This window comes from Felis catus, chromosome A1, assembly GCF_018350175.1.
Source record: "Felis catus isolate Fca126 chromosome A1, F.catus_Fca126_mat1.0, whole genome shotgun sequence".
Taxonomy (NCBI): Eukaryota; Metazoa; Chordata; class Mammalia; order Carnivora; family Felidae; genus Felis; species Felis catus.
The window spans coordinates 136,681,139-136,704,655 of NC_058368.1; the positions used below are offsets into that span (position 1 = coordinate 136,681,139).

The 23,517-nt window shown below is 43.9% G+C and overlaps 1 protein-coding gene across 1 annotated transcript in view; it reads left to right on the top strand.

Moving 5' to 3' along the window:
* Positions 1-962: 962 nt before the first annotated feature.
* Positions 963-23,517, top strand: part of MAP1B (microtubule associated protein 1B) — a 101,304-nt gene continuing 78,749 nt past the window's right edge. The window contains exons 1-2 of the mRNA XM_006927783.5: positions 963-1,328; positions 9,581-9,682. Of these exons, the coding sequence (XP_006927845.2) occupies positions 1,145-1,328; positions 9,581-9,682 (286 nt within the window). The 5' untranslated portion in view covers positions 963-1,144. The remainder of the gene's footprint in view (positions 1,329-9,580; positions 9,683-23,517) is intronic.

Here is a 23,517-nt window from a genome sequence, read left to right on the forward strand (position 1 = left end):
AAATTCCCAATGCAATATATATATATATATATATATATATTTAAAGATATCCTTGTCACATGAAATAATTTTGCCTGTGTGTTCCCTAGGGAACTGAAAAGTACATAATAGTCACTGTAATCCTGCTGGGGTAGAGACAGTATCTTCTCTTTATTCTTTGTTATGCCTGATGCTATCTGTTCAGTATATAAAGAAAAGAAATCTGTATCTAGAAAAAAATGCATCTGTAGTCCTCTCATTTCCCGGGGTACCACGAAGCCAGTATTTTTTTTTTTTTTTTTTTTTTTTTTTTTTTTTTTTTTTTTTTTTTTTTTTTACCATTGGGACTTGGCAGACCAGTGTCCAAAGCCTGAACAATATTAGGCATCGGTTTGCATTTTTGATGGATTCAGTCAAGGTGGTAAATATTGGTAACTATGTCTTCTCAAGTCCACAAGGTCAAAGAAAAGACAGGTTCCATCTTCTTGGGCGGGGTACCCTCAGCACTATACCCGCTGTACAATCACAGCACCTGAGAATCTGGTTTCATCACAGGCGGGGACACTAGTCAGAGGCCTGACTTGTGCACCTCGCACAAGGTAAATCTCCCCACGATGAAAATGGAAATCCAAGCGGGGTGGGTGGGTGCCTGCAGGCAGCAATGGGTGTGTGGGGGGTGTAAGAGGGGTGGTGTTTTTTCTCCCTTCACAGCCGCAGCAGGGGCCCTTCGGGCCCCCCAGGCCCTTGACTCGCGGCCCTGCCCCGACCATTGTCCGCACACCTCTTCCCTCCAGCTTCCGGGCCGCGGGCGAGTTGATTTGCTGCAGATGACATCAGCCTTGGGCCAACGGCTGGAAGAGCGGAGGCAGCCACCGCGTGAGGATGTGCCGGGTGGTCCTTTCCTCCTCCTCTTCCTCCTCCTCCCGGCTCCGAGCCTAGTCTCCATATAAAAGCGGCGCCGCCTCCCCGCCCTCTCACACTCCCCGCTCCTCTCCGCCGCGCTCTCTAGGAGAGGGCGGAGGGGGAGGCGGCGCGCAGCGCCAGGAGGAGGGGTACGCAGGGGGCGGAGCGGAGACAGCACCTTCGGAGATAATCCTTTCTCCTGCCGCAGAGGAGAGGAGCGGCGGCAGCGGGACACTTCGCCGAGGCATAGCGGGCCGGCAGGATGGCGACCGTGGTGGTGGAAGCCGCCGAGCCGGAGCCGTCCGGCAGCATTGCCAACCCGGCGGCATCCACCTCGCCCAGCCTGTCGCATCGCTTCCTCGACAGCAAGTTCTACCTGCTGGTGGTCGTCGGCGAAATCGTGACCGAAGAGCACCTACGGCGCGCCATCGGCAACATCGAACTCGGTAAGAGGCCCTGCGTCCCCAGGGGACGCGCTCGAGGAGACTGGCAAACGCGACCCCACCCAGGGCGCGACGGCTGCCCTCCTCTTTAGGCGCGCCCCGCACCCACACCTCTCCCCGCTACCTCCTGCACTCGGTCCAGACTCCTTCCTGGGCTCATTTCGGAGAATAATGCGAATTATTAGATTTGAGACCCAGTGGGAGAGTCTCTTCTAACCTTGAGGGATATGTCATCAGGCTTGGTCTGCAGATACTGGCTGGCCACCGCCTCTCCAGCTAAATGAAATGCAGGTGACAGAGGAGCGGCGGCCACAATAAAGCCCAAACCGTAGGGAGCAAACGGGAGTGGGGAGTTGATGCAAACACCCCGTTCAGTCCTCCTCTGTCCCCCGCAAAATGTTGGGTGTCCCCTCTTCCCCTTGCCGGCAGACCCGAGGCTGAAGCACCATGTGCCAGGGCCCGCATGGGAATCATCTTCACCACAGCCACCTCAGCCCCCGAGAAATGCCTTTTCTGGCTTAAAACCTCCCGATTTGTTCTTTCCTTGCAATGACTAGGCTAGTCCTGGGGCCACGCCCGCTTCCCCCCCCCCCCCCCCGCGCTTCACCCGGGACGCAGAGATGGAGAACCTCCTGCCTCCTGCGCTTGATTCCCAGACGGCGCCCGCCTCGCTACTGCCCCTGGGATCCTGGTTGCAGCTTTCAGAAAGGACAATGGGACCCCAAGTTGCGGGGTGGGGCTTCTTTCAAAAGTCTCAGCCTTGGTAGTGATGGCTCAGGGGGAAGGCGGGGTGGGGGGGGGGGGGTGGTTAGCGGGTAGGGCCAGTGCCTCGCCCGGTGCGCGCACTAGGAGCGCGCTCTGCAGAGGCCGAATAGCGGTTCGCCTAGAACCCTGGGCGGGGCCGTGAGGGCCCGCCGGGCGCAGCCTCGGGCGCGCTGACCGACCCGCCCCCCAGCCCCACCCGGGCTGCCGCAGTACCCCCATCCGCTCGCCGCACCTGCCCCCCGCACTGCGGCGCCCCCGTCGGGCGCGGTCCGCCTGGTGTGCGCTCTGCCGGGGCCTTGGGCTTGCTGCTGCGCACCCCCACCTCTCCGTCAGCCCGGCTTTGTTGCGCTCGAAGCCCCCCCCTCCCTTCCCCGAGCAGGGCGCTCTGGTCTCTGCCTCCCCCCCCCAGTGTCCCGGACCTCCCCTCGCCGCTGACAGAGGTCGCCAGGTCCCTGCGCAGCCCCAGCCCGCGCTCTATTCTCTTGGGGTGGTGCTGAAGCGTTTCTGCCTGGAGACACCGGCTGGTGGGCGTGGTGCAGTCCGCACTGCGGTCTCTACGGCAGCCCGAGGCGGACAAAGGGCGTTCACGCAGCCCTCGATCCCCGCTCCCGGCGCACCCCCACCCCATAAAAGACGAAAGGAAGACCTTATTTTCGATGAAAAAAATAACGCTTGTTTTCTGCCTCTGCATTTGGAAACGGCCCCTTGTCCCCAGAACAAAAGGCTGCAGGGTGGGGACTGGAGTTGCAGACCTGGGTCTTTTGTTTAACTTTAAAGCACTGATTTTTTTCCTTCCAGCTTAAAAAAAAAAAAAAAAAAAAAAAAAGCAGAATGCAGTCGTGTTATTTTATTCGAAAAAAAATTTCAAGAAGAGATTTCAATAGTGAAATGCCTTCTTTGAGCATCTCAAAAACCCTTCATTTTCAAACGTTAGGCCTTTAATCTGATCTTAGTTTGGTTGCACGTTTTCTCCTTGGAAATTTCCTACGTACCGTCTTTGGGTGTGGCTGCTCTATGAATCAATGACTTGGGATTAAAAACAATTACTGTCCACACCATTGCCGCGGAATCATAATACGTTAGGAGGGGCTTTGCTATCTGTAAGATTTTCATAACCTCCCGATGTGGTGCCAGGAGAGGCACCGTCACCCCCATTTTAGAGATGGGGACCCAGAGAGGCAGGACGGATAAGAAGACCCGCTCAAGGTCACATCATTCATAAGTGACAGAAGTGCCAGCACGGCACCGTTACTGTTGTTCTGGGCCTGTCATGATGTTAGTGCAGGGCAGGGTAACATCAGAGGACGATCAAACACGGGTTTTCCCAGCTTGTCTTTGTACGGTCATCCACTTGTGGGCAGCGCCCCGTGCAGCGAGGTGTTTTAGCAATCACCTTCCGCCGCTGTTATCTTCCTGCTTTGTTATTCTGCTGGTCACCCTTTCAGTACCCCATTTTTCAGGGGGTTTATTCAGTCCTCTTCTGTTTGAGGAGAAAATTGATGTCTCCAAGTACTGCCATGAAGTGCTCTCTGTCTTTACCCCTTTTCGTACAACTAGCATGCAGTCATAAAGTTCAGATTTGTCTTTTTGACATTAAAATAAAAAAATATTGAAATAAAAATAGAGGAAAAGTCACCGATCGTAGATGAGGGGCCTAGTGAATTTTCACAAAATGAACACACCCATGTTATCTAGATGGAGAAATGGACATTACTGGCATCCCAGAAGCCTCCTCATGTTCCCTTCTCAATCACCATGCCTTCCTGATTTTTAATTCCCTAATTTGGTCAGGTTTTTGCACAAAACTCCAAAATGGCTGTATTGATCCCATTAACAATCAATCAAGCCGGGGGGAGCAGAGCCATTTCCTCACATGTGGGAGCAGATGCTGCTTTTCCTCTGGAGATTGCTCTCCTGGGTCCTGGGATCCCGGATGCAGCTCGAGCTACAGGGCCTCGTGGTACTAAGTGACACTGCTCCCCTAGCTTTTCAGACGGGCTGGGATGACTTAGCAACAGGGCAGGCTGGCTCTGTTTCCCTGTGCCTGACACGCTGCTGCCTCCGCCTGCGGATCCCAGCTGGGCCTCCTCCAGAGGTCACTCTGATTCCACTGCTATTGTCGCTGGTGCCCGCGGGCCAGGGCCAGGTTGTGAGAAGCGCGATGGAGATGCTGCAGGGGGCTCCGCTTGGATTGTGTGCCGGCTGGGCATGCGGTTCGTCATTTGTTACGCTTGCGTCCTATTTCCCCTTTCGTCTTAACTGATGTTCTGTGGGTTGGGAGACCCTGGTGACTTGGAATTTTGCCATCTGATGACTGAGGGTTCTTTGGGGAGCCTAGAAAATAGATCCGTAGGAAGATGGTGATAATGCAATAAATTGACAGGCCTGAGACATCCCGATGTGACTGCTTAGGAAATGCTTTTTGAAACCAAGGATGAGAGATGGTCCCTCATTTTCTCAACTGTATTCAAAACGTACCATGTAAGGTTTGGTTATTTCTTCTCAAGTCTGAAACACTTGGGTGGGTCTAGCTTTATTTTGTTAGTTATGCAGCACTTCATGCCTGACCACGGTTGCTACCACCAGATGCCATTCCTGGGCAACTCTTTGACCCTCTTCCTCATTAGCCCCCAGCTTAGACTTAATAGCCATCGCCATTTTTCACAGAGTCTCACTTCTCTAGTGTATGTTAGAACATAGAGTATGATGCATCCACGCCTTGCGAACTGAATACTAGAGCCTATGAAAGGAGTTGTCACCGCTTCATTTTATTGCTTTACGGGACTCAAGACATCTAAGGAATACCAAGTGTCAGTTTGGTGCTTTCAATTACTGTGAAAGAGTGTAACTTTCCTGTAGTTAGCACTGGGAATCAGCAAGAATTTTTATAAAAAGGTAGACGTGTGTGGCATCGACTCTCCTGAGTTTTTAGACGTAAGTTTAGCTGATAACATTGGAACTTTGTGATGTTACTTTATTGATTGTTTTCAGTTCAAGGTGGCTGAGAACCCAGGAAACATTTGGGGTTTAGTTTTCATTTTATTTTAACAGGGCAAAACCAACACATGGTGGAGGTTAGAAGAAATGCTGGAGAGTGTTACATTTATTATGTTCATCTTTATACTTTTCAAAGTCAAAAGGCAGATGGATTTCTGCTTGTACTGCTTCATTGGTATTATCTAGTAAGGACTCTGTGATCTGTGCAGAAATCCAAGCCAGTCCTCAAACTTAAGGTTATTAGATTGATGATTCATGCTTAATCTTCTCTAAAGGTTTACTTTTTAAAGTAAGTTCTAACTTTTAAACCAATAATAGTCATAAATCACTTCTTTTATTTGTTTCCAATGTGGGATGCTATCAGAAGACCTAAAAATGATTTATCCCCAATGCTTTGAAATGATCTCTATGAGAGGTATTGTCTGCATTACACATAACATATATATTATGAACATCAAGTTGTTGGCTGAAAAAAAAAGAAAAAAGCCAATTGAAAGTTTGGTCAAAAGGGGAAAAATAGGAAAACTTCTTTGAGAGATAAACCTTGATTTTAGCTCTTTTTTAAAAAAAAATTCTGTTTCTTTAGTTTATGATTCAAATCTGCCCTCTGATCACTTTTTAGCATAGTTTTACAAATAGAATCTTACAGTTAAGTTAATCATGTAGGTACTAGCAAAAAAAAAAAAAAATACAAGCCTCTGGATCAGAGCGATCAACTAAAAAGTTCATAGAAAAAAATCAACTTTCAAAGGCCCAAATAACTGTCAGAACTCATGTGCCATTTCAACATGTAATGAATGGTCATTTTGTTGGATTTTTCCAACTTATTGCCTCTTTTAGGAGTACAGATTTTAGTCTTTACATGAGAGGTGCTTTTTGAAAATTGTTGGCTTTATTAAGTGATGTTGTAAAATGCTTGCATGATTACTAACTTGGCAAGATAGAACCTGTATAAAGTAAGGGAAAGTGGTTCCTTATTGTTCATCCTGTCTTGTCCGGTAATGAACACATGCCCACCCCCAGCACGACACACACAACCTTTTCATTTCTCCCTTTTCCATCTGTAAATTTTATGTGCACTTTAGCCTCCCTTTTGTGCACTGCATTCCCCTGGATTCAGAGAACTGAGATGGGAAGATCCTTTGTTACCCTCAGTCACCTTGGCTGGAGGACTGGCCTGCCGACAGTGATGGTGCCCTGTTCCATGGCTGGGCAACAGCCCCGGATTAGATGGGAGAGTTCTTAGGATGCCTCGCCATAGGCCAACTTCTCAGGGGTGACAGATGTCCTCTGGGCCCAGAAGTTTAATAAATGGAGGTTGACCTCCATTTGGTAGTTGTTCTGTTCTGGCCCAACCTAGGTAAGCCAGCACGGGGCACAGTCTTCGTAGAGTACTGGAGATGCAAAGGCTCAGGAAGTTTGACCTGGAGCATTTGGGGGGATAATTCTTAAAAAGGCTAGGAATTTATCTTGGCCTCTGTGGTATCCATGAGAGGCCAGGATGACCTGCTTCTGAAAGCCTCTCCTGAACCTCTTGATCAGCACCCTACTAGCCCCCAGCCAGGAATTTGGAGACAGAAGAATGTGGCAAGAGCCAAAGATGTCTTTCTGTCCTATGAACTTTAGAGGGCCCACTGTTGGCTTCCTCTTACGCACAGAGGGAAGATATTTAAACCTACTGAATGCAATATGAAACTTCTTTGAGAAATACTGTTTCTCTTTACTAGTATTATTCAGTGGAAGGTACGAAGTAATTACAAAATATGTTATTTCTAAAATTGGGATAGAAAGTGGCCTTGTTCCCAAATTTTCCTTTCCAATTAAAATAACCTTCAAATCCATTGTAGTCGTTATTTTATAAGTGGCAGTAGTGACTTATGCATTGTTAAGGCATAATTTGGCTGGCTGGAAATCTCTCCCTTGAAAAGAGAACCCTAATTTTTTTCTTTCATTGGCATTATAAAAATGAGAACTATTATTTTTATCAACTGTTTCCTAGTGTAGTTTAAAAATTAATTTCTAACTGGTTTGTGTGTTTTGTGCTTTTTCCCTTGCTAAATTACAAATCATTCAGCTAGGAGTTTATGAAGTACAAAGCAAACATTTAATTGCTTGTGTCATGACGAGTTTATTGAAGCCGAAGGGAAAATGGCAAACAACGATGTAAGAGTACGTCTACCTAGATGAAGTCATTCAAGTGATGTAGCAATTTGGACATAATATAGAACAAAGGCCGAAAAACCGTATGAGTTTAATTTAAATACATATGTCTGCTTATTAACTTAGTGACCCAGCTTGACAAGCCAGGATACAAAGTGGAGCTCAGACCTGGAGCAAAGAGAGCCCACTTAACAATTACTAATTAAGCAGCTCAGACAGGAGCTCGACGGTTTTTCATACTAGCCGAGTATGTAGTGTATACATTGAAGTAAAATATTCTAATGAATTCAGGCCTCTCAACCTGTCAAGCTTTCTGTGAAACAAAAAGAACCCATTTATCATTTCTGCACTAAAAAGATCTGCAAAATCTCAACATGCCTTTCTTGTTAAAATTTAAATACTCCATTAGCACAAATGCAAGCTGAGGCTGTTGATGTTTCCAGGGAGACCCATAAAATTCTCCCTTATAATTTAGCCTCTCTTTAGGAATGTTAACTCTTCCACACCTGAATTCATCCCATTTATTGTATGATAAATGTCTGCCTCTATTTAGTGGACATCCATCTGTGAAAATATTCCTCAGAGTCGAAAGGTGTTTGGCGTATAATCTGAAGATAGTCTAAATATGTAGTTAAGTGAGTTTCCAGAATCTTTGTGTGATATATTTATACATATACAAGACATATACATATGTATATGTACACATGTATACGCATGTATATACACACATATATTTTGTTTCTTTGCAAGATAAGAAGACTGAACAAGATATAAATGGGGCTGAATACAGAGAAGCACTAAGGATTTACAGGTGTTCAAACAATGCACTACCATTCGTACTGCCCCAAGTCTGTTTGAATGACTCATGACCAGCAAAAAATGGTTAAATGACGTGTTTATTTAGAGATAGTTCTTCTGCTGTATTTTACCTAGAGGGTCAAGTCCCTGCTCTTAGTAGGTATGCAGTAAATGACTCTTGTCCCAGAGGTTTGTTCCTGGCAATTGAAGATCCTCCAGGAAGGGTACAATCATGGATGTTCCATAATGGCCCCACCATGAGCTACCTATTTGGGAAAGTATAAAAATACAGAAAAACAAACACATTCCAGAGTTCTGTGGCTTCCCAGTTTTCCCTGGCTTGCTCCCCAGTTCTCCCTTCTTCCGTGTCCTCTGCGTCCCGCCTCTGGTCATCCCCTTCGGAAGGACAGGAGGAGAGGGGATGAAGGAGATAGTCCGTCCAAGTTCCTTTTACCCCAGCTATCAGCCTAGTGAATGGAATAGACAGTTCGTGGCCCCCCGACTCTGTAGAATTTTTCTAAAGTATAAAATGTTGCCCCCCCCTTTTGTTTTTGCCTCGGGGTAGGAAAATTCAGTACAACTAACAATTGTGAAAGAAAGAACTACCCCCGCTAAGCTTGTCCAGTAGAATAAATGGGGGAGGGGACAGATAGGTGAAGTCCTTAAGATTGAGATCCAGTCTTCTTATGAAAGGTCACGCAAGCTTTGGATTGATCTGTAGGAGTTGGGAAACCCAGGTCAAAATGAGGTGGGTAAAGAAAAGAAACCGGGGCGCCTGGGTGGCGCAGTCGGTTAAGCGTCCGACTTCAGCCAGGTCACGATCTCGCGGTCCGTGAGTTCGAGCCCCGCGTCGGGCTCTGGGCTGATGGCTCAGAGCCTGGAGCCTGTTTCCGATTCTGTGTCTCCCTCTCTCTCTGCCCCTCCCCCGTTCATGCTCTATCTCTCTCTGTCCCAAACATAAATAAACGTTGAAAAAAAAATTAAAAAAAAAAAAAGAACTTAAAAAAAAAAAAAGAAACCATACGTGCACACAGAATGCACATGCACACAGAATGCACATGCACACTGCAGAAAATACCATTTGAAAACCAAAGGCCTGGACTTGAATGCTCGCCCTCCTTCTACATTTTCTTGCCACCTACAAGGGGACCATGGGAAAGGTAGAGGTTATCTCCCGGCCTCTTAACTGCAACAGAACTTCCCATCTCCCTGTCCTTTCTATTCATTCCCTCCCTAGAGTAAAGCCTGTCATTTTCCTAATAACTGTTTTCTTTACCCTCCCAGAAAAGCTGCATTTACGTTTTATGAGGGGCAGAAGTTCAACCCACACTGCTAGTCACCCCTCTCTGTGGCCTGGTACAGAGACCTCCCCGGCCCTCCCATTTTGTGGGCATCCACTGCTAGCCAGCAGGCTCTTGAGAAAAGAGGTTTCCACATCCTCCCTGACAGCCTGAGAAATGTCACAGTGATGTTTTCCAAACCGCTCTGAAGTGACTAACTGGAACTCTGTCAATTCTCTTCCTTTTCCTCCCTAGGAATCCGATCATGGGACACAAACCTGATTGAATGCAACCTGGACCAAGAACTGAAACTTTTTGTGTCTCGACACTCTGCAAGATTCTCTCCTGAAGTCCCAGGTGAGGCTTTGGTTCAGTATTAGTCAGACTAGACTTTGAAAGGACCTGGGGTGGGGGGGATGGGCAGGGATCGGCTGATGACTGGAAAGCTTTGCCTGGGGCATCAAAAAAACGTTCTTACTGCTAAAGATTTCTTTGTATTTGTTGTTATCAACGAGGTTAGCCAGAAGCACATTTTAAGAAAATCAATTCTGAGTTATCACTGTGTGGCTTATCAACTTTGCGGATTCTTAGTGAAAAGTTTTAAAGTTCTGGGGTACATTCTTTTTCTATTCCATTGCACTCTGACTTCAGGGGATTGAAAACTATTTAAATACTAACTTTATTCAAATAAATCTATGACTGTAAATTGGATGCCCCTCCCTGCCCATGCCACAACCTCTTTCCCTCCCTAGAAAATGGAAACATCTCCATTTCAAAATGAAATATACCTCATCATTTCATCATTCCATTATCACTCACTTTTCTTGGTGCGGGTAAAAGAGTCTGAAATTCCAAACTGCTGTTAAAATAGCCTTTCTTTCAGAGATGGCAAAGAATTCTACAGAGTAAAGGTAAGGACACAAAAATCTCTTATATGTGGAAAGGCTACCAAGAGCCAGCTGCCTCACTAGGGATGTACTCTGACCTATGCCTCTAAGCCTGGGGATATAGTGAGCCTCGCCCACCTTATCTTCCTCTTGTGAGAGTGACCTGTAGGTCTCTCTCTTGGTCACCTTTGAGGATTATGAGCAGAGGTGCTGGACCGTAAAGACCCTGAACCTCCAAACCTGTGTTTCTCAAAAGCTCTGCCATTGATCCATCATAGACAACTGTATTGCATTTTATTTCTTGGATATCACTCAAGTTTTATGTAAAGTGGTGAAAACTCTTTTCTATCTGCATGATTCTGTTGGATGATTGCTAATTTTATTGGCATTGATATAAAATCGGGAATGGGGCTCATAATTTCTCCCCCCCATTGATTACATCATATGCCATTAGCCTTGGACATGGCAAGAGTTGAAACCACTTGTAAAATGTCATCATTCCATGAATCACACTTGGCTGCAGCAACATGCCCACGAGACAATCCCAGTTCTTCGCTTTGAGTGTGAGATTAGAATAAAATCCCATACATTTCTGTTGTCCAAATGAATTGTTGCTTTCCAGCGTGGAATTGAGTCAATGTGCTAAGAAAAACATAGCAGAAACGGGTTCATTAAAAGCTAACTTGCTGCACAGCAATGTGAAAAAATCAGCTTTTAAGTAACTTTGCTTTGAGATCAAAACAGAGAGATCCAGAGACTATCAGACAGCACATGGTTTGCTGAAGTAAAGGTATAGTATATGGTTCCTTCTTACATTATTGTGTTGTGTTTTTATGTCTTGCACATCTCCGTAACTTTTAAAAACACCTCGTAAAAATAAAAATAAGAGAAGTACCCTTTTCAACAAGTATGTTTCAAAATGTAAAAGGCAACCTTTTGTTTTTTCTCTGTAGATTTTCTGGCTTTCTTATATGATTGTTTGTAAAGCCACTTTTTTTTTTTTTTTTTTTGGTAAACAAATCATGTGATTGCCATTGTGTTCATTCATCCTTGGATTGACTTTGTGGAATGACAGCTGTGCATTGCAAAATGAAAGGCTACCAGAACCGCCGAGGAATTTACCATTTTCGGACCAAAGATCTAAGATTAGTTTTGTGGACTAGGAAGGTCAGGTTCTCCAAATCACCACTTTAGCCCAGTATACCCTGTTCTCCCTCCTTTTCCTGCTATACCCGAAGTAGGGATTGGTTACTCACCTCGTTGTATCAGTGCTACGCTAGACACTCTGTTTAGAGATGGGCCTCTGGACCCGTAGCAATCCTCCCATTCTTGCTGACTCCAGAAAGGGTGGGTATCATGACCTTCCCTTTTGAGCCTAAGAGTGCAAAGTGCAGGGCTGGGCCTCCCCACTGAGGACTGAACATCTAGAACAGAGCCACTGGAGCATTGCCCTTGTGTGGAGAGCGTTCAGAGTGGCTTGAAGGTGTTTAACCAAGACTATAATAGATGGTGAAAGCACATGTCAGATTCATTTTCAGGTAAGTGTGTTTTAGAGAGAAGAGACGTTATGTTAGAGGACACACATGCCAAATTGGGGTGAGTAGACATCACAGGATGATCCTTGGCTTAGACCCAGTGAAGCCCTTAGCTTTTCCTGAACAAACTGGAAAGCTTTGAGGGGAAATTTGAAGTCTGTTTTTAAGTGGGTCCCAGTCTGGTGGTCTCTTCCCTACTCCCTGAAATTCTGTAGAAGCTAATATATGTACCTCAGGCCTCCTAAAATGGAGCCAGCTGCACCTCTTCCTTTAGTTTCAAGATTCTAAGTTAACCTAGAGTCAAGGCACAGGATGAAGCGTGGGTTCATTAAAAGAATAAAGCCATTCAGTCAGTTACAAAGTACTTAAATAGCACCTGCAAGGTGCCAGGCACTCTGGGGTCAGGGTGGGTGAACACAGTGATGAACAAAACCAACATAGTCACTATTTTACTTGCAGGAGAGGAGGCATCCAGCAGTCGCATGCGGACTAGCATAACCTCCAGTGCGCTGCACCAATTCCAGTTTTTTATTTTATTTATTTTTTTAATTTATTTTTGAGAGAGAGACAGAGAGAGACAGAGCACGAGTGGGGGAGGGGCAGAGAGAGAGAAGGAGACACAGAATCCGAAGCAGGCTCCAGGCTCTGAGCTGTGAGCACAGAGCCCAGTGCGGGGCTCGAACCCATGGACCTTGAGATCACGACCTGTGCCAAAGTCGGGTGCTTAACCAGCTGAGTGACCCAGGCACTCCTGGTTTGGTATTTTTTTAGGCTAGCAGAGTTACAGTGGAATGTTCGTTGTCTTCCCTGACACAAATAGATTGGGAGCTAGGGTTGCTCTTACCTATTTTACAGTCATGTTATGCCTCTGTTGTTGTTGTTGTTGTTGTTGTTTTTTAACGTTTATTTATTTTTGAGACAGAGAGAGACAGAGCATGAACGGGGGAGGGTCAGAGAGAGGGAGACACAGAATCGGAAACAGGCTCCAGGCTCTGAGCTGTCAGCACAGAGCCCGACGCGGGGCTCGAACTCACGGACCGCGAGATCATGACCTGAGCCGAAGTCGGCCCCTTAACCGACTGAGCCACCCAGGCGCCCCTCTGTTGTTGTTTTTAAGGATTGGAGATGACTCATGAAAGACTGGTGATAGCCTCCAATGCAGCTAACAGATCATGCAGGTGGCACAGCCTCGTTTATTCTCTGGAACTAGTTTAACCCTTGTATTTGTTTTTAAATATGATTTTGAGATTCAGTTTGGCTAACTCTAAGACTGCAGGTCTCATTCAAGACCAGTCTGAAAGATTTAGTCATCTTGAACAAATACCTTTTGAGCAGGAATCTGAAATGTGAGTGCTTTCTCTGTACAAGGTGGGGGTCCTGTGGTACGAATGGTGAGCTGGTGGCTCCCTGGGATCCCTGAAGCTGTGTACTGGGATCCCTAAGCTCTCCCCCACTCTGACACACTATAATTCTCAGAATGATCGGTCATCTGGATCATCCTTTACCCTCTGGAACGTGTTGTAGCATTGACTTGCCTAAAAGAACATTCAGTAAACCTCTGCTGTGTGCCCTGGGCAGGTCTGCTGCCTCAGCCTGTTGTAAGACCATTCTTGGCCACATCTAAGCTAGGGTCAAGCAAGACTAGTTATCTTGAGAGAAGAGGTTAGGTGGTCCATCATGAATGCTCTCCAGTCTTTTGCTCAAGTCCAATAACTGAGTCTTTTCAAAATAGAGGAAATGTCTTGTTTCCTTATATGTATCAGTTCAAATACTATCAAAAAAATTTTATTTATATATTATGGCATGTGTTTTGTACCTTGATCACGTTGAGTGAGAATCATTTTTGTAAGTCCCACCACAAGAGTAGCTAGGTCGACCGTGCTGTATAGAATTTATTTCACTCTCTATTCTTATTTGCTTCCTTGCCTAATGTTACTTTCGATCTCTTGTAGTAACAGAGGAGGATATCTCCTAGGGGTTACAAGAAGTGCCTCATAATTATCTGTGTTAGAAAGACATCATTTTAAAACGGCAAACGAAGGGTGCCTGGGGGACTCAGTTAAGCATCCAACTCTTTCATTTTGGCTCAGGTCACGATTTCACAGTTGTCGAGTTCAAGCCTACGACAGCGACAGTGCATAGCCTGCTTGGGTTTCTGTCTTTCTTTCTTTCTGCCCCTCCTCCACTTGGCTCTATCTTTCTCTCAAAATAAATAAAAATAAAACTAAAAAACTTAAAAAAAAAAGTACTTCATTGAATTAATTGAAATTAATTTCAATTTTTCCCCCATCATTTGCCACTCTGATCTGCCTGTTAAAATAATTTTAAAAACTTGATAACCAAAATTCATACCAGCAACATAGCATAATGATTAAGAGTAGAGATCCTGGAGTTAACCTACCTGAATTTTTTTTTTAAGTTTATTTATTCATTTTGAGAGCGAGAGAGAGAATGCATGATGCGTGAGCAGGGGAGGGGTGGAGAGGAGGAGAGAGAATCCCAAGCAGGCTCTGTACTGTCAGTGCAGAGCCTGATGCAGGGCTTAAACTCACGAGAACTGTGAGATCATGATCTGAGCCGAAACTAAGGGTTCGATGCTTAACTGACTGAGCCACCCAGGAGCTCCTAACCTACCCGAGTTTTGATCCTAGCTCTGACATTTATTTGCTGTAGGATCTTGGGCAAGTTATTTAATCATTCTAAGCCTTAGTTTAAATGTCTGTAAAGTAGGGACAGTCACTTCTACCTCCTAGAATCTTCACGAGGATCAAATGAGTTAATGCGTATAAAGATCTTGAAACAGTGCTTGGCACATGGTAAAATGTAAACTAGTGTTAACATTGTCTCTTTTGTTGAAAGTCTATTTGTGTTGTGTACTTGCTGATTATTATTATCTGTGGGAAAAACTGGCCCGAGATAGCGGCTCCTTTTTGTAATATTAAAATTTTTATCAAAGATGTTTCTCAGAGAAACAATTGTCAGAAGACACATAACTGCTGGTTATGGGTCAGGGGCAGTAACATTGTAGGACTGAGTTTAGGAAGGTCCTTTGAGCACGAGAGCAAAAGGGAGGCAATCCGTGAAGGTCCTGGCATCACCGAACCTTTGGGCAGCACTGGGGACCATTTGTTAAAGGGTCTTGGTGTCAATGCCAAGAGGCTGATGTGGGAGGGGACACTAGTGTGCTTTCTCGCTGTGATAACCCATCTATTGGTAACTCCTTCCCCTCCATTCTACCACTTGGTTCTCTCTCCTACCCTGTCCAATCAACAAGTGACCATAGCCTTTGCCAGTTTTAAGAAGCTGAGATTTCTGGTGGTTTATATTCTTAGTCAATTGGATACGTAGCGAGACCTTGGCATATTTACGTTTTGTCAGTAGTTTTATAATTCCTAGATCCCAAGATCCCAAAGATCTTCATGCAGGTGTGTTTGGGTGGTTCTGCTTAAGAACCTTCTCTCTGGAAGACAAACCGTGGCTGAGCATCCTTAGATTTGTGCTGCGTGACTGCTAAAAATATCTGCCCTCTAGATTGGTTTCTGATGGAGAATTAAAAGCAAGCCTTTTGAATTTAAGTCATGCGAATCCTCTACTCCCTTTGACATTAATGAGGCAGGGTTTTAACAATATTTGCCAGGAGAATGATAAGAAAATGCTAAAATGCTCTTAGAACAGGTCTGAGAATATTTTTAGTTGCCTTCTTACTCAGTCTAGACTTGTATGTTTAGTCTGTCGTTGTACAGAATTATAGCTTAATTGTATGTGCCTAGAATGCGTCAACTGCTCTATGACAATGAGTAATGAATGGGTTTTCAGCCCAGCTCCCAACCTTTAAACAATAAAGCACACAGATATACGTATTTAGTTGTATTCAAGAGACTGACTTAACCCTCAGGGAACCTGTGTTTTCAGAGGGAAAGCAAATTCTTCATCTTCCTTTTCTCTCTTTTTCACATTGCACACGCATAGGTACAGGCACTTGCCCACATGCCTGCAGGGCTTGTCTTTTCTCATGGTACCATCATCCAAGGTTATGGGAGGAACTGTGGTATGAGAAGAAAACCACAGAGAGTCTTATTTTGTTGAAGCAACCAGACCTCTGTTTAACATCCATTGAGGTCAATGTGTGGTGCCTGGGAAGGGAACTCCCATTTTAATGCAAACCACTGGGCTTTCTCCCACTTGCCCCCTGCCCTTGGCCTTCCCACCCCGTTGTGGTTGGTGGAGAATTAGCAGCTCCTCCTGCTGCCAGCTCCCGCTCCACTGCTCCCATTCACACGTAGCCCAGAGCGCCCAGAGCGCCCAGAGCGCCCAGAGCGTGGAGCATCAAATTGCCTGGTCACCCCCACCTGCATTTATTTGAAACAGTGAAAGGGTCAAACTTTCTGTGAAGAACCAGAGTTTTGTAGTGTATGCAACGCAAGGTAACTCCTGCAAGGTGTGTATTCGGCTCAACTTTGCAATTTGGGGATGCTTTATGTCCGCATATCCTCACACGCTAGTGTGATTTTTTTCTGGTGGAAGTGTGGCCAACAGAGAGGAGTAAAATGGTGTTTGATTGCCGTGTTCATGTGCCTTTATTCCTCAGGGTTCTTAATGATGGCTCATTCAGACCACCCTGGAAATACCTATTCATCTCACTTTTTTTTTTTAGAGTAAAAGGGGTGTTTTACTCTGCCGACTGTAATGGTTTTGAAGCGGTTTCTAATGGGCACTGTGAAACCACTCAACACAGATATGCATAGGCAGGAAGGTGGCAGAAAATTGGCTGCCTGGGCCCAGTAGCCATTTTGGGGAATGTCAATAACCCGCCATTAAATCCAACTAAGTGGATTTCAGAGCAGCTGTTACCATTGCCAACCAAGGACAGCATCTAACGCTGAACGTCAGCGCTTTTGTCTTCATTTCCAGTGAGCAAAGAAAGCCCATGGTTTTTGCTAGCAGGGTTTTATTATTGTTGTTGATTTTTTGTTGTTGTTGTTTTTGTAGTTGTTGTTTTTAAAGCAGCAATGTCCTCAAACTACCAAGCAACTCCAGTCCCTTTACTTTTGATTGCCTGATTTTGCATTTTCTCTCTGGGGCATTTTGTTCAGCCAATACGGACGTATGCTGGAAATAATGGTGGGAGATGAGGAATCAAGTATAAACTAATAGATTTCTTAAATAAATCAAGTCGTATTTTTGAGTGCTAATCAAGAAGCATGAAGTTGTTAAGGGATGTTTGGGAGAATGAGGTACCCCACTGTTTGTGATTTACTTGGGAAAATAAGTCATTCCCAGCTTTAAAAGACACTAACAAAGGGTGTGTTCTTAGTTTACAAACTGCGTGTGTGAGAGAGACAGAGACACATACAGTGAGAAAGAGGAGAGGGAAAAAGGAGTTTTACTCCCAATTCCTCCGGAAGACAAGGGGTAAGAATGGAGATCGTAACAAGCATTGCGGTTTGTTCAGCCGCAGATTCAGTCATAATGACAAAGGTTACCCAGGTACCAGCACCCCCAGCCCCAGCCACAACCCGGAGCTAATTAAACGTTACCCAGGCAACCATCAAGTATCCTCAAACATCATACTCCAGGGCTTACGCCTTTTGTTTTCTCTCTGTGGTCTAAGGGTAATTTCTATTGCCTGTGAAGTCAGATTGCCTTGGTCCTAGAGAAATGTGAGAAAGTAAGAAGCGCCTCTGGGGAAGCACACTTAAAAAGGGACCACAGGGACCGTAGAAATTAACATAAACACAAGACAAAAATAATGTTATTTTACACAGTGTTCCAGCCGATGGTAAAGACCTGCCTACGGGGCGACCGCCGAGCGGTCTGCTGACACGAAACGCAACAAGAGACTACAAATGTGATTTAAACATAAAATTATCTAATTAAAAACAACCACTCCGAGCCCAGGGCAGCCGGGGTTTCACCGGATGTCTCCTTCCCGCGGCAATACCACACCTCATTTTAAACACTCCACCTGAGGTTGCCTCTAAAAATTGCCCTGCAGGGTTAATTTCCTGAGGGTTTCAGATAGACTATGAACCACTCGAACACTGCCTTGGTTTGGCAAGTTCTCCAATCCTGCCCTTTTTAAAAAATTTTTTTTAACATTTGTTCATCTTTGAGAGACAGAGCATGAGCGGAGAAAGGGAGACACAGAATCGGAAGCAGGCTCCAGGCTGTCAGCACAGAGCCCAATGTGGGGTTCAAACTCACAAACATTGAGATCATGACCTGAGCAGAAGTCTGACGCTCCACTGACTGAGCCACCCAGGGGCCTCTCCAAGGCTGCCCTTTACCAGCCCTTTCTTTCTTAATCAAACAGGTTATCACTGGAGGCTATCAGCAAATGAGCCACAATTGAGCATTTTGGACCCCATTCACAGCTTCCTTGTTTGCATCTCACAAGCATAGTCTGGGGAAGGAAGGACTGCTGCCCAGAGGGAGCACCACTTTCCCAGCCTACTTTGCCCCAAGGACATATCAATGTTCCATATAGATGTTGCTTTTTGGTTCCTGAAATGTCGGTCGATGCCAGTGTCACACTTGAGCAAGGTAACTCGATAGCCGTAAACCTGAAGATGGCCTACATTCTGCAGCCCAAGCCAACCTTTTCGAGGTGCAGGGCCCCTCAGCCACTTTGAGCAGTTGTTTTCTGCCTTCTAAACTCTCCTGGGGTTTTGACGTCTGTTAAAGGCCAAAGAAACAGGTGTGAAAGCCTTTTGATGGAGCTCCTCCCTTTTTCGTGTTTGTGACCAAGCGCTAGAGGGATGTGGGAAGGAAAGGAGGCAGGGAGGGATTCCTGATCATAGTCCAATCCATTGGAAAGAAGATCATCTTTTCACAGTCTATGGTATATCGTTTTAGAAGGTGCCCTATTTTGGGCAGTCTGTCATTACGTATTTATGTAGTAGTTCCTGCAGTTAGACACGGTTTCAGTTCTTGGCTCTGCAGGCTCTAAGAAGATGTATAAGTAATCCTGGCCTGAGAGTTATTTACAACTAAACGTGGAAATAAGATAACAGAACAGGTCAGTGTATAGTCTGTGTCAAATGAGAATTTTGCAGGAGAATCCATCCGTAAATTGTTTCTTCAGGCTATTTAAAAACATACACATGCATAACAATATGCACAAAATCATATTCCCTATACAAATAGAGGCATAAATACAACAGACCTAATGTACAGCCTTCTCTTTGTGATCAAGGAATTTCAACCCAAACTGAATTGGTCCCTAGCATGGGTTAAGCTCTTTAATTTATGAAAAGATTGAATGGCTCTTTTAAGGATTCACCTCCTCTGAAAGCCTGTGAGAGCAAAACTGCTGAACTGAATGTATGGGCTTGATATTAAGATTGTCTCCATCTTTGAGCGCTGAAAAATTGTCCATTGGGAGACTCCGGAGACACGTGGGAGAGACCATGAGATGAAACCTTTTATGAAAATAAATGTGTAGTAATTGGTTGACTGCCCAAAGGCTAGAATGGACACTTTGGAGATGGAAAGCACCTGATTCAGTTGTTCCTCTATCCAGGGAAGCAGTGAAGTATGTGTTGTGAGCTGTTCCCCAGCACTTTCCGTTCCCCTGACCTCAAAGCCTGACCTCATGTTGCAGCTCTGAGGCACCTGAGACTACTAATGGTACTCAAGTAGCCCCCTGCAAAGTTGCCGTGATGGCTTTCCTCTTTTGCACCATAAAGGGATTAGACTCGATGAGGGTCTCTGGAACTTCCTTCTGGCAGCTGTGAGTTGTGTAAAACAATAGATGGTCAGTGGAGAAGAAGTCCATGTGAGATAAGTCTGGGAACCATGACACGCGAGATATGATTTTTCAGGAGTCATAAAGTATGTAGCTCTATGTAAATAAACTTGTTTAGTTTTATATAACCACACATTTCCTTAACCTGTTTGATTAGTCCCTTTGACCACCACTCTTTCTCAGGGATCTAGACTTCTGTAGAACACAATTTGGGAGAGGAAGGACTAAATGATCTCGGAGTCCCTTCCAGTTTTTTTTATTTTCCCTTCCGTGTTTCCTTGAATTTTTACTAAATTGCCTCATCACTGACGTGTGGAAGAGAATTTGTCCTATTCTCTGTTTAGCTTAAAATAGGTTTTAATCCAGCTTTTAAAATATCAATGAAAGAATTTAGTTTAGCAAATCTGCCTGTCCCATCTGCTAGGATTAATTTTAGGGGAAGAGGCACAGCTTTATGACACTTAGGCTGATTTCCCTGTGGGAATTCTTGGCCCCTGACTTTTCCCATCTGTCTTTACCTCGCAGACAAACCAAATAAGACAAAACTTAAACATGTTTGCACAATGCCAAACACCTGCATTGAAAGTATCTCAAAAGTCAAATTCATGAGTGTTTTATCTACATAATGCCAAACTGTAAATGACTACATTTTTTTCCCCATTAAAATTAGAATTTCCACATCGATGTTTGCTACTTCATTAAGCCTTAGATTAGCTACTTATTCACAGATCTTTGAAAGGAGGCTAAAGATTGAACCTCATGAGTTCATCTGTCAGTTGAGTGTGTTAAAAGTGCCAGGGACATCATTTGTTATGGACAATTGAGAATGGCCTACATTTTAATAAGCATGATCAGCTATGCATATCTTGTCATGTGAACCATCAATTAGCACAACGTAATCTAACAAGTCAGTACATGTAGATATGAATGCCCTCGGGAAGCAAAGCTCAAAACAAATCATTACTGACAGTGAACAACTTGTATGCAGGTAATGATTATCAGAAAGCCACGATTATACAGAAGGAAAAGTGATTTTTATGTTGGTGCATCAAAAGGTTTCTAACACCTTTTAGGTAATAATTTCAATTTGTGTTATTCCTAATGTGATCATGTTTGCCAAAAGTTTAAAGTTCGCTCACTAGAACCTACTGATATTACTTTTATAATAAGCCTTACAGAGTATTCTAAAATCTGAATGAAATAAAATATGTACAACAACAAATTAATGAAATTCGCTCTGTGGATGAGAAGAATGGTGGTTTGGTTCATCAAGTATTCTAGTTAACAGAGAGTTGCCAATAATTCCGTGTGTGATTAGTATTATTTTAAGTTTTAGAATCCAGTAATACAGTCCTTTCTGTTAAATGAACGCCTTAAACTTATCTAGGATACATTTAGAATTTCTAAAACAAATTTATATGATAGCCTAGGATTTTCTTACAACACATCCCCTTAGAAATCTGTAATTCATTTTTCCTCCAAAATAGAGTGGTATTTTCAAAGATAGCTTTTACAAGAGTCATTGCACTCAGATATTGGCATTTTATTGAAATACAACCAAGGGAGGCTCACTCACATGGAAGAATGCACTTTCCCCCACCCTGTGGAACCCAAACTTAGAATAATCTAACTGAGCCTTCCTTGGACGATTCAGGAGGAAAGTCCTCTAGATCCTCATTGTTAATACTAATGGTCACTATGCTGTCCGTGTGGGAGTTTGCTGATGAGAAGTGAGTTCTTATTACTGAAATATTAGTGAGCAAACCATTTGTACAGAGTTGGCCAAGTGGCCACGTCCATATGGATACGATTTCATTTCTGTGTAGGACGACAGATCTTTAGAAAAAGAGTCATTGGTTCTAGATATTGCAAAAGGACCTAGAGCTGCTGTAGAGAAACAGACAATGGCAGTTGTCCAGGTAGCTTAAAAAAAACCCAAAATCTCAGAGGTTGCAACATATGTATTAGCCAGCTGCATTTACGTTGTCCTGTTTTATATACAACTGGTGCATCCCACTCTTAAGTCCCAACCATTTTTCCTGCCTACTTCCTCTCTCTCTTGTATATGAAAACATGGTTTCTAAAATAGATAATTGTCTTCTCCCTTGCTCCATCGCCTTCCTGATGAGCTAACAAACACAAAATCCCAACCAAGCGGTAAAAGAAACGAGAAGTGAGAGTATTTTTAAAGGCGTCTCGATCGCCTGTGCTTTCAGATTGTCTAGAATAGCTGTAGATCCTAGAAGTAGAAAGGTTTTATGGCTAAAATTGCATGCACCCTTGCACACATGTATAGCATTGTGTGTGTGTGGATGCTTTTGTTTTTATATAACTTCAAAAACATCCTTTCCATTTAAAGAAGCATTAGAGCATCCAAGTCCATATCTGTTGATGAAAAAGTGACATTTCCTGTGGGTTCACTTTCTTTCCTTCTGTTGTTTTCTCGTTTGGATCACTCATGCATGCCTTTTTTCCTCCACTTAATGTCACCTATTTCCTGCCTGCTTCTCTTCTCCTCTTCTTCCCTTTTTCCTAATTTGCCCTCTGCACTCTCCAATTGCAGCTTTCTTTTGTACAAATAATGCTGGTTCGGGCTATTTTATCTAAAAACATTTTTTTAATGTTTATTTTTGAGAGAGAGAGAGAGGCAGAGAGAGAGGGAGACACAGAATCCGAAGCAGGCTCCAGGTTCCGAGCTGTCAGCACAGAGCCCGACGTAGGCTCGAACTCACAAGCTATGAGACCATGACCTGAGCCAAAGTTGGACGCTTAACCAACTGAGCCACCCACGCACCCCCACGTTATTTTAAAACATCTAATGAGATGGTTGTCTGCTTTTTAGAAGGAGCATTACATTATCTATTAGTTACACATATTATGCTGTGTCTCATTTTTGTTTTCTTATTTTATACATAGAACAGAGACTATTTGGAGCCTTTGGAATAACATTCCAGCATATAAATACACGGAAAATAATTTGGCAAATTGACGCACTCCAAGGTCATTTAGAAATATGATTCCATCATCAGATAGAAATTTCTATTGCTGGAATCCTTTAGCCGGCAAATGGGTTTCCTATGCTTGATAAGCAGACTCATCAAAAATATGAAATTAGTTCTCTTTCCCACCCCCACCCCCCCAAAGTTCCAACTTACAATTTAAAAGGAAGGAAAAGAAAAAAACAACCAATCAAACAAAAAACCTACTTTGAGTAGGTCCGAGAATGAGGTGATTAAAGACCAAAGAGCTTGAATCAAGTAGTCATAGGACTAGATTTTTTAAATCTTTTGGGACTTTACTATCCAGCAATGACTTTTTCCCAATTGTAATTGAATGATAAGAGAGAAGGAACACAATTGTCTCATAATCATAGAACTAAGGAGGCCTTAGGCTGATGTCCCTTGCTAAAGAGCCTTAGAACCGTGCCTGGCTCCTAGTACTGGCCTAGAACTTGTATGACAATGAATGATGAGGTGAAAAACTATATTTAGCTCCTTGGTTTGAAAAACAAGCTGCATACGAAGCCTGAAAATTTGCACTGATTATTTGTATTGCAAACAGTTTCTTTATTGTAGATTTCCTTTAAACATTGATGTGTGGCAAAATGTTTATTTACAAACTACCAATTATTTTCAAAGTCTTGGCAATCAAGAAGCTCTGGTTAAGAGCCAGTGTCTAGAGAAGCAAAGGACAGAACAACTGGAGTATGGGGATGAGGAGTGGAAAATCTGTGTTCTAATCCCACCTCTGCTGCTAAATAGATTTGGATTATTATGGACAAATTACTTAGCATTTATGAATTTAAGTTTTATTATCTCTAAGTTTCTTTTGTATTGTGTTTAATATTCTGTGATAGAATATTAACCCGTAGTGAAAAAAGCCATTCAGGTATTTGAAAAATGGCTTGCATATCAAGTTGATAAGCGCAGCTAATGTGTAAAGTCAAGCTGTGTTATTTATATAAAGTGCTTTGGAGTTCTTAGGATGCAGCGATCTGCTCGGCTTAGCAGTGAGTGAAAATAT